Source organism: Thermobia domestica, unplaced genomic scaffold (genome assembly GCF_964235325.1).
Source record: "Thermobia domestica unplaced genomic scaffold, izTheDome1.hap1.1 HAP1_SCAFFOLD_873, whole genome shotgun sequence".
Classification (NCBI taxonomy): domain Eukaryota; kingdom Metazoa; phylum Arthropoda; class Insecta; order Zygentoma; family Lepismatidae; genus Thermobia; species Thermobia domestica.
In genome coordinates, this window is record NW_027656583.1 from 47,076 (window position 1) to 59,560 (window position 12,485).

General features: G+C 37.7%; 1 protein-coding gene across 1 annotated transcript in view; it reads left to right on the forward strand.

Annotated features, from left to right (window-relative positions):
• The window catches only part of oys (lysophospholipid acyltransferase 6), a 65,418-nt gene that overhangs the window by 35,526 nt on the left and 17,407 nt on the right, over positions 1-12,485 (forward strand). Inside the window, exons 9-10 of the mRNA XM_081747923.1 lie at positions 1,932-2,129; positions 5,532-5,683. Of these exons, the coding sequence (XP_081604049.1) occupies positions 1,932-2,129; positions 5,532-5,683 (350 nt within the window). The remainder of the gene's footprint in view (positions 1-1,931; positions 2,130-5,531; positions 5,684-12,485) is intronic.

A 12,485-nucleotide genomic window follows, 5' to 3' on the forward strand; every position in this document is an offset into this window, starting at 1 on the left:
AATTCAAATACTTGTTTTTTAATCTTTCGAGTTTCTTTTCTGCTGCTGCTGTAAGTATCTGGACAACACGAAACAGTATTGTCAAAATGCACGTGTATAATTTGCTCCTCCCCGTGGGGAGTGGGAGTGATACATCACTAGCCAATCGTATTTGTGACAAGCGGAAGGATACAAATATTTTGTTTATCGGAGTTTAGAGCTTACGCTGAACAATGTATAGTGTTCTCAGTATTGTCGTGAAGTGCTAACAGTGATAAAGTTTTTGAATACACAGTGCGTAGCGCCGATTGAAATCCATAGTCAGCTGTGCCAGGTCTATGGGCCTAACGTCTTGAGCAAGTAGGTGGTGCGTTGCTGGTGTAGACAATTTGTAGCAGGGCACAAAAATGTTGAGCGCAGTGGGAGTTCAGCCTTCATCACAGACGATCGTGTGAACCTTGTTCGGAAACGCATTATGCAGAATCATCGCTTCACAATAACGGAACTCAGCAGAGGTCAGCATCAGCATTTTCAGAATGAAAGAAAGGCGGAGGAGGTTGTCAAACAGTGTTTCCAATCTCAGGCGGCCGAGTTTTATGAGAAGTATAGATAAGTTGGTCCCACGGGATGACAAATGTCTGAATTCTGGTGGTAAATATGTTGAAAAATAGCTCAACACATCCTGTATCTGGGACAATAAATGTTCCCATTCAGTTGTGTTTTGTTTCTGTTCAAGGCCTTTCGGAAACTTACTTTGTGGATGCGCCTCGTATTATAGAAGTTCTGTAGGTATTCAGTTGAGAAAATTTTGTGCCGTCACAACTGTATATCTTTCAGAGGCTAAACCGGAGAAATCATGATGGATATACAACGTGCTTCAAAATGATTTGAACAACAAGAAATCGTTCATGAGCGTTAAAACTCTGTCGACAGTTAAAATTGTATTGAAATTCTTTTGACCGGATGTTTGAGTTTTGTTTGGCACGGTGGTCGTAGTAGCCAGATGGGAAAGTAAAACTTGCAAGATGGCTGCCTGTGGTGTAGATAAAGCATTTTGCATTCTACAATTACACGACTGTTGTGAGCGTTCAATGTGAGTTTCGTACCAAATTTCGTCAAGAACTCGATTCGCAAATATCAACAACTTGCACAGTACTGCTGCGTGTAAACTGTCGATAAAAATATGCTGAAATGGGTCTGGAAGAAATTGGATTACCGAATTGATGCAGGGTAACAAAGGGGTTTCAGAATAAACGTTTATGAATTACTGTATTACAAATTTAACCACAAACTTCGATAGGTATATTTATGTGTAAAATTTTAGATAATTGGCACAATTACACCTAGGTATATATACAGGCTGTCTCAAAAGTCTCCTGCCAGGATAACTTTGTTATTATCGGAGTTACAACAAACTGTAAGAGCAAAAAACATCTCCAAATATGATGTTTTCTGTCTGAAGTGAAGGATTTTTTTTTTCTCTTTAAATCGCGAAGGAGTTTGTGCTGTACACTTTTCATGTGCCCAATGTTAAATGAAAATGAAACATTGCCATTTACCTGGACCCACAACATAAGTGAATGAAATGGGGACTGGCCATCGACATGTTAGCGTATAAGACAGTAACTTCATTCACTTATGTTGTGGGTCCAGGTAAATGACAACGTTCCATTTTCATTTAACATTGGGCGCCAGCCCAAACGGCTCATCCGATTTAAAAAAAAAATCATTCACTTTAGATTGAAAACATCATATTTGGAGACGGTTTTTCCTCTTACATTTTGTTATTACTCTGATAATAACAGTTGTCCTATGTCAGGGGATTTTTAAGACACCCTGTATATATATATATATATATGTGTGTTCTGCAAGTTAACATAATTCTTCAATATATATTATGTGTCTATTAGATTAAGTTTTAAGTTTTTTTTTCTTTTCCTTTAAATTTGCAGCTTGGACTCAGTTTACGAGAGTGTATCGAGGCGTGGAACAAAGGGACAACCCGCTGGTTACGTATGGTTGTCTATGAGAGAAGCCCTCGTTTTAAGACTGCTTTAACTTACGCTTTATCATGCGTATGGCATGGATTTTATCCAGGGTACTACTTTACTTTTGCATTGGGTGCTCTTCTTACTTTTGCTGGCAGGACAGTGAGTATTATATTGAAGTTACTTCCGTTTTATCGTTTTAACAATCTTGTATTGACTTTGTCAGTAGCTCTGGGAAACTCAACATTAAAGTTTTTATTTTTATCAATCGCTTCCCGGTTTAACCCGAGTTATTTCGTTTTATTAATTTAGGTCATTTTCGGTCTAATTAGTCAGAAGGATTCGTACCAAAAAGATAATTTTTTATTCGCTATTTGCCTCAATTTTAAGAGGAACATGCGCATACTATCTCTCTTTTTTGAAAATTGTTAATATTTGTGGAGATATTTGGCGTCATAAAACCATGCTCGGAATAACCCGAGTTAACTCGTACCAATAACGTAATAGCAGAACATTAACATATATGATTGTATATTTTGCATATTTGGGCCCTAATTGTCTGAGGTGCAAACTAATACCGTTCGTAGAAAAGCAACTGTAATGCTGAATTCTATATTGTAGTAATCGTGGCTGTTGATTGTATATAGTAGAAATTAAGTTCTGTAGTTTACACCTATATAGCGGTCACTGTGTGGTACACACGAAAGCAAGGGACAACACGAAGTGCAACGTTGCAATGTGGACACCAGAAACAAGATTCACATCGAATTTTCTCCCCTTTTGCATTTCGAATCTTGGCTGTGTTGCACACGAAATATCTCGCAATAAATTACGAAAGAAACAAAATGCGAATTTACTCGAGTTGGTTTAAATTGAAACAAATGCGGGAAACGTAATAGCTCGGGTTGGTCCGTCAGGACTTGGTTACTTTGGATAAAGTGGACCGGGAAGTGGTTAACATAAGGAGATACTGAATGAAGATAAATTTAATAATTCAATTTTAAAAAATCCCTTCCATCTGTGTTGTAATTTTTTTCTAGCCGCTTGTTAAGGTGGCAAGGATTTTTCTTATCGTAAGCCTAAAAATGTCATATAAAAATTTGTTCTAAATTGTATAATTTATGTAAATACACGTGTATGTGATTCTGTTTACGCATCATTATGTCTAAAAGAAGTTCTGTTATACAAGGTGAAGTATTTTAATCCATCCACGGAAATACTTTAAAAACTACACAGACGAATCATAAACAGTTGAATGAAATTTGTTCATCTCGAAGGGACTCATCCAATGATACTAAACTCGACATCTAGGGGCACGGTGGCTCAGTGGTAAAGCGTTTGGGGTTCCTGGTTTGACGCTGGCTAGGTAAGTATGGTGGGCAACATCGTGTCCCTGGATTTTCTACCAGTTCTTCCATCATTCACTTGCCTTAATCATCCGTTTCCAATAGCCTAAAAGCATAATCTGGGACGTTAAACTGAAAGATTTCATTTCATATTTTCATTTCTAAACTTGACTTCCCCTCTTTATCCCAGAATATAATCATTTCTAAGTTTTTATGATTTCAACTGCATGTGCAGCGTATGTGTTGGAAGTGTCATTCGCCTGTTGCCACATATATTTGTGACATTATTGTATGGGTTTGGTTGCATGTGTGATGTACTTGCTGCCTGGACACACCTGTGGCTCTGTATGCTGTTTGGTAATAAATATTATTATAATTATTATTATTATTATTTAAGGACAAAAAGCCAGGAAAATCAGGTCATCAAAACATGTTAAAATTAAGTTAGTGCAATATGAAGACTAAGAGATATATCTACATATAAATATTTACCTAAGGTTCTATCAAAATATTCGAGTCAACATTATTAGAGAAAACGAGCAAAATTCAGATGGAAGTTACGATCACGTAAACCCGAGTCATTATTCTATCATATTAACATTTAGAAATAAGTTGTAAAACTTGTTTCCATGTAAGCAACAATGGAGGTGTGTTTACCATTGTAAGGCATTAAATATAGTTTTAACATTTGAATAGACATTTAATTGGCAGAATAATGATAATTGTTGTTTCATTTGCATAGTAACCACATTTTGTTCGTGTTCGCGTTAGCTTGTGGTATATCAATCTTCGCGGTGTTAAAAATTATGATAGTTACATTTTCGAATTATTTTTATTTGTGCGACGATCGTTAATGCTTGTGTTCTGTAAATTATCATTAAAACGAAAGTTTCTGATTTGTTAATTAAAACAAATACCTAATGGGGAAACTAGTCACTGTAAAGGGATGACACATTTCGCTGGGAAAGTGGTGTTCTTGGTACATAGACTTTTCCGCTCTGAAAATTTCGTAAGGTTAAAGAAAGTGAAATAACTACAATAAAAGTTTCTGTTCTGTTGTTAGCTCCAGGCGCACCCGTTACTTCCTGTTGAAATTCAGAAGATATACTTCGGTGGTGGTTTATATTAGCTGACGATAATTCAATGACTAGAGTAAAATGACAAAAAAACACCTGTGACCTGAGGTTCATTGTTACACTAAAAGTTGTAAAATTTGTTCAGTGGTCTTTTGCGTGATGCTGTTACAAACCCTTTACTACTACTTCAGTTTTATTTATATAGATCATCATTATGGTTAACAGAGAAGTTCTCTCAGTGTGTTTAGTTCTATCACAGAAATTGCATTTAGTTCGTTCAGTGTGTAGTTCTATCACAGAAATTGCATTTAGTTCTTTCAGTGCGTTTTGTTCTATCACAGTAATTGTATTTAGTTCATTCAATGTGTTTTGTTCTATCACAGTAATTGTATGCAGTTCCTTCAGTGTGTTTTGTTCTATCATAGTAATTGTATTTAGTTCCTTCAATGTGCTTTGTTCTATCACAGAAATTGCATTTAGTTCATTCAGTGTGTTTTGTTCTATCACCTAAGTCTTGTTTTATTTGTATTTATGTATACATTCTCCAGTATTCCACATTATAGCTGTTATTTGTACAGGTTTCTTTGTATTGATTTTCTGCAAACCGTATCTTTTTTTCTCCTGGAATTCTCTTTATTCTATTACCCTGCTCACATTGACTTGGCTATACGTTCTTCTGTCATAACAGTGAAGCACCACATCCTTTATGACTGACAAAACTGGACCATTTTTAGTGTTCGCTTTTTAAGGGGGCACGGTGGCTCAGTGGTAGTGCTTTCCTGTGGTGTGGGGATCCCTGGTTCGATCCCCGGCTAAGTAAGTGTGTGCTGGACATGTCCGTGGGTTTTCTCGGGATACTCCCGTTTCCTTCCACATTCTCATTCCACCAATTCTTCCATCATCATCCACTTCCTTAGCCTGAAGGGCATAATAGTAGGACGTTAAACTAAAAGATTAATCTCATTTCATTTTTTAGTGTTAGTTTTTTCTTTATCTTGTTATATTGCGAATACGAGACATTTAGTGGTTAAACGTTAAATGCCTAGGTTTATTTCCTTGAGTATATATATATATATATATATATATATATATTTTTGACTTGTTTATTTTGCGAATACTAACTTTACGCTTCTTTCTTTTAGGTGCGGAAATGTATCCGGCAGTATTTCTTGGACAGCAAATTCTCAAAGACTGTTTATGACATCATCACGCTGCTCTTTATGAGAGTAGCAATGGGTTACCTCACCTTCAGTTTTGTTCTACTGGAGTTTTGGCCAAGTGTGCGCCTCTACTAGTGAGTATTATTATATTTATTTATTTTTTAAACGAACCTGCTAATTGTGTTTTCACTAACAGAGGATACTATAGTATAAATGGGGTTGTATAATTCGAGCTCATATTTATTTCCTTTTATTCCTTTTCATTTATTTATTTTTTCGTAATATTTAGCGTGTCAAAAAGTTCCTTACAACTACGCATAAAATGAAAGAATTGAAGCATCTAAAGTGGTCATGGTGGAAGCGTGAACCTGAGGCGGACACAGTTTGTTGTGGCCATGTTGGTGACCTCCATCTTGAATTAAACTTGAAAATTTACACTGGAAAAGGTAGTCATCTAATATATATAATTTCAAAAAAAAAAAAAAAAAAAAAAAAAAAAAGCAAAGGTAGTGATTGGTTAACCCAACTTTAATAGGTGAAAAGTTATGAACGCATGCATATTGCAAAGCTATGTTCTTGCTATCGTTGAAGGATGATGCAGAATGTCGGTAACTGTGGAAGACTCCTCGAGATCATTTTGATGTCTGATGAGAGAAGTGCACGTGTTATATCGCGTGAAATTAACGACAGCATCGACGAAGAGTGCCTGTGTTGTATGTAGCAGTTTACACAATGATTCTAGAAATTTCGAGAAACAGAATCAATCGGCCACAGGCAACGTTCTGGACATCTGAAAGTTGGAACGGACAAAGAAACATCTACGTCAGTGCTAGCAAATTGCCTAATCGTAGCAGCTGTCCGTTGAAAGACTTATCTGGCTATCGTGAATCTTTCGAATCTTGCATCACAACAAATGACAGTCAGAATCAAACGAAGCTAGCTCTCTCGTGAATGTTTCCTCGTCCGTGGCAATTTCGGATATATGGAACTTTGCCCATCGTCGACCAATCATATTTCCCAGCATTTCTAGTACCATTTCCACAAGCGGCATAGGCTGTCTTTGTGGGTGTCGTTGCTTAAACTCAGGAGTATTTCCCGTCAACAGACATCAAAACGGTCTAGATGCATTCCTCGTTTGTCAGCGTCTAACGACAGCAAAAACATAACTTTTAATCTTCATGATTCGTAATCTTTTAGAGGGGCCGCGGTGGCTCAGTGGTAGAGCGTTCACCTCTGGTGCATTGGGTCCTTGGTTCGTTCCGAGCTCGCGCCAAGTGAGCTTTGTAGTGGACAAACCCAGTGTGTGTGGGTTTTTCGGGGTTTTCCCGTTTTTAAGTGGGACACCCGTTATAAGGTGTAGAGTATTAAAACAGCGTGAAAAGATAAACTCACCAAGGTTCAGCTTTAAGTGCTCGACATGTTCTACTTGAGTCAGGTGGTACATTATGTTACGCTGTGCTCATGTGACCCTACCAAAGTAAACATGGACAGTCGCATAGGGTAAGGCGATCCCATCCGAGAAATCACCCCACGTTTTGTTTGATTAATTGTTAAATTGAAGAAAAGAGAGCGAAACAATAATTCACTGATTTCACCAAAAATTGCAGCGACCATTCGACATAAAGCTTTCTTTCTCCTGAAAAATTACTTACTTGCCATGAAATATCAGGGAAAAAAAGAAATGATCGTTAATAAATATATATCACTAAGATCTTCACTCGGGTTAAATGACAAGCTCTTATGAACGATAATATCCTTTATAGGAATTAATTAACCAACAAATGTACAAAACTTAACAAATCTTGAACACTGGAGTCTATATGCACTACTAACATATGCTTATAATGAGGCTTATAGCTTCCATTTATACGTCCACAGAGTCACAGAAATCCATTTGTAATTTATCCACCTATTTAATATTAATTCGTAGAACAAGCTAATATCGAAGTTTAATCAAATATCTATTAATAAGAAGAGCGAAATATCACAACTCATTACAAAATATGCTCTCACTCGTCGTAATAATGTGGATTTCGTATAGTATCCAATTCAACACTATATAGACATTTTACCCTTACTATCACCAACTTCAGTATGAAGCGGCTTTACACATCTATCACATACATGATGGTATAGTTCTTTTACCCACCACTTGGCGGCGCTGATTTACCTTTAAACAAAAGAAAACTAAGTCGCAACTCTAATACAATTCTCGTTATTTTTTATATATATATATAAAGTTACGACACGTAACAACATCGCAGCGCCCCAAATAAAAATCTGAGATTTTTATTATATTTTTATATATACTCTTAACTAAGTCTGGGTCATGTTGGTCTGGTCGTCTAAATTAGTTCTTAACTACAACCTCCACCTTCCACTTACCTACTAGCATTCTCTCAAATCATTCATCCATTAATTAAACTAAATGAACCAAAAATATTATTAAATTCCCCCACATACACTCCAACAATCACACTTTTGTTAGTCTAATAGGTATCCCGGAGTCATATGTCCGACCCAGAACCAATTACAATTGTTCTTAAACCATTACGACGAGCTTATTTACCTAACCAAAAATTAATTAACTGCAATCAATTAACAAAACATACTATTAAACTACCATATAGACTCCAAAATATAAACATTTGCATAAATATAGTAACTTACAGAAACTGGAATGAACATAAAGATTCAAGTTACAGAACAAAAATTTTTGTTTTTCTTGCTTTTTTTTTTTCCTGGAAGGCTGTCTCCAAACATCACCATTTATTCATCCGATGACAATTCAATAGGTACCAAATTTACAAAACATTGGATCGATCCCGACAATAATGCGCATTCTTACTCGTATCCTTATCACATATACAGATCTGCAAATAGAAACAGCTGTTAATAACTTGTATATACATATATATTTTACCGTATTTACATATTAAAAATGTCGACATTTTATTTACATCTTAAAATTATTTACAATCTCATCTTTAGCTTCCCAAACATTCCTTAAGGTTGAAATTACTGTCTTAACTCACGATACTTCTTCGTTAATGACACATGAGATTTCCTTACATCACGAGAATCATTTACATTTTTAACTTCTATGGTATTCTGCGTTAAGAATCGTATAATTTCATACGGACCAGTCCAACGGCTAGATAATGACTTGGTGACTTTATCTGCTAGCGACGACTTTACTTGTGCTTTCAACAAAACCTTATCCCCAACTTGATATGAAGTAGTTAACCTACGTTTATTATATTGCTCCTTCTTCCTTCGCCAGGATAGTTCTAAATTCTCCAAGGCTTTCACTACCAATTGAGGATCTTTCTTTATCACATCGGCACTGGGCACATTCCATTTTACATCCAACGGATCACAAACGTTATAGGCAAAGACAATTTCCATCGGAGTACATTTAGTTTCTGCATGTTGGGCATTATTTATCGAAAATTCGATCTCGTGTAATCCTCGATCCCATTGATTCTGCTTGTTTCCGAAGAATATCTTCAGGCTATCCTTTACCGTACGTATATATCTCTCCCCCGGATTAGAAGCAGCATGATAAGGGGATATACGCACATCCTTGATTCCATTACTAAACAGAAAATCCCTAAATTTAGCAGACGTGTAAACTGAATGATTATCGTGCCCGATTGCAAACGGAAACCCTCTGCGACACATCAGTTTGTATAATTTAGTTATTAACGTCTGGCTAGAGAGATTCTTGAAAGGTTCCAGAAACACCATTTTGGAAAACGAATCAACTACAATCATACAATATCTTCCCGACCTTGTATCTGGCATTGGTCCAAGGACGTCTGTGTGCCATAACCCATTCACTACCGTAGCATAGCTCGCAATCAATTGCCCCATAGGCTTCCTATTACTACTTTTGTTCTTCTGACACAAGTCGCACGATAACACATAATCCTTAATTTGGTCCAGCATCCCATCCCATGAATATCTTGAGGACACCTTTGCTATCGTCTTGCCCAACCCAAGGTGACTTCCGGGCAAAATAGAAGAATGATAATATTCAATAATATTTGGAGCTAACTTCTTGGGTAAACAGATCTTGTATGGATTACTATGGGCCTTCGTCTTCTTACACAGAATTCCTTGTACCATTTTATAACCATCAACTGATTCCTTCCGCCTTATTTTGTCGATGATTGATCTTAATAAAGGGTCCCTCTTCTGATGCTCTTGCACTGATTGACTAGCAAAAGGCATTGCCCACATATTAACCATACACATGTTTGTCATTTCTTCTTCATATGTAGGTTCCAAATGCATTGATTCAAAATTTTCAGTATCATATAACCTCGAAAGGAAATCCGCGGAGATATTCATATTCGTGGAGACTGACTTAACTTCAAAATCAAAGGCAAATAAACGATATAACAAGCTACCATATTTCTTAACTCTCCGCAGGTTACGCATCGCATATACTAGTCCCATATGATCTACACGTAATTCGAATTTCGAATGCAGGTACGTTCTAAACCGTTCCATTGTTTCGATAGCCGCTAATAGCTCCAAAACAAATATGGGCTTATTTTTATCATAAGGCTTCAGTTTCCTGGAAAAGAATGCAATTGGACGCTTCCTACCTTGGTCATCCTCCTGCTCAATACAGCCGCCTAAGGATTTTAAACTAGCATCTGCGCTGACTATAAACTTCTTATCCAAATCCGGAAGTTTTAAGATCACATGACTCTCAAAAAGTTCCTTGATATCTTCCAAGGCCTTTTGCTGTTCGGCACCCCAATAATACTCCTGCCGTGGTGAACGAAGTCGAGTCATAGGTTCTATGACTTCATGGAATTGAGGGATGAACTTACTATAATATTGGAGAAAACTAACCAATGATATTAACCCTTTTCTATTTTTCGGTGCTGGCAATTTCTTGATCACTTCTAACCTAGAAGGTTCCAAATACATATTTCCTCCTTCTATTTCATACCCTAAATATGAAATCCTCTTGCGAAACAAGTTAGTCTTCTTCACAGATAAAGTTATACCCACTTCGTCAAATTTTTCCAACACCTTTTCTAAAAGATGCTTATGAGATTCAATATCCGTGGAAATGCAACAAACGTCATCAAAGAACCATTCCACTCCTTCATTCTTCAATGGATATAACAGTTCCGTTAAAACCTTGGATAACATATAAGATCCAGTAGCTAACCCAAAAGGAAGAAATTTAAATTCAAATAAGCCTCTATGGGTTAAAAATGCTGTGTACTGAGTAGATTCCGGCGAAAGTTTTAAATGCCAGTATGCTTTTTGTACATCAAGGTGGCTATAAATAGTTCCCTTAGACAAACTCGCTAATACATCTTCTATCCTTGGCGTATACTGCGCATTGATACAGAGTTTCTTATTCAAATCTTGATAATTAATCACCAATCTCTTATCCCCCGTTTTATTGCCTACCAAAAAACAAGGAAAAGCCCACTGGCTTTGACTTTTTTGAATTATATTTTGTTCTATCAGATTATCGAGAATTTTATCTAACTCCCTCTGGTCTGCTCTAGAGAGAGGATAAGCTTTTTTCCTGATGGGAACATAATCTTTAAGAAGTATGGTGTATTCAAAGCTCTTAATCTGACCTACACGATCGCAAAACACATTAGGAAATTTCTTAACCAAATTTTCTACGTACCCTTGCAAGTTTGGATCCAACTCAGCAAATTCAGGATCCACCTGAACAGGAACAGTAGGATCTTCCTCCCGCGACTGGAAGTTCTTGCCTAAGTCCTCAGCACTCCATGCAGCTCCTTGACTGGAATCTCCAGAAGAAACTCGCTGACTCTGGACGTTGACCGCATCCTCAGCATCTGGATAGTGACCACTATCTCCCTCTCCGATTGGACCACTGGAACCATTCCTTCCCACATGAAGTAACATGGAACCACTCTGCTCTTCAGTACTTCCCGTGGATACTCCTGGATCGCTAGACTCCCTACCGCACACTGGGACATGGACTGGATCATCTCGACCTCCACTGCAATGTAAGGGCACCTCTACCCTTGTGGCATCCCTTTTGGAATTGGAAAAGCCGCTACTGTTAACCATGGGTAGGCCTAACTCATGTTGGGAATCGCTGTAGATTGAAGGTATCCCTGGCGGTATACGACATCCATCAGAGACTAGGGCCGCCTCTGATTCCACCTGGATTCGACTTCTGGATTGTGATTGACTCCCCCCAGACACACAACTGATTTCAACAGGACCAGCTATAAAATAGTTTAAACTCTTCCGATTAGCACTTCCTAAACCTGAATCATGAAATGAACTCGTACTGGTAGGACAATCAATGGGTAAGGGAACACCTTTCAATGTCCGATGATCACCCGAAGACTCCAATGTCTGACCACTTTCCACTAATCCAACCACCTGGTATGACGAAGTTGAATCTCCACTCCTCTTAAATTCTCGCAAGTCCCTTTCTATTTGCTCTAAGTCCGTAGACTCCAAAGATTCTTGCCCACGAACCGGTGGAACCACTAACACCTTATGTTCCAATGATGACTCCCGTAGGCCATCCACATTATTGGATTTCCTATAGGACCCAAAATTCTTATTTCGGCCCAACGTAACATTATAGGCCCCCTCACTGAGATTTGGAGAAGTCTGCACTGTCATTTCAATTGCACCCCGTCTCCACTCTCCATGTTTCGACGTCTCTTGCAAAAAGTCACTCGAGTTGGATACACTGCAGGTATCCTCCACCGACGCCACTGGACAACTCTCGCTCAAATGTAGTTGACCACACTTCTCTATGGGCTGTACATCTGTTGTCTTCTTCCGTATCCCATCTACAAAGCTATTATCCGCACTGTCTAGGATGGAAACCCTGAAATCTCGCGTAGCCTTCGACGACGACTCACACCGACGCTGTTCCATGACTATCCCACTCATTCCCAT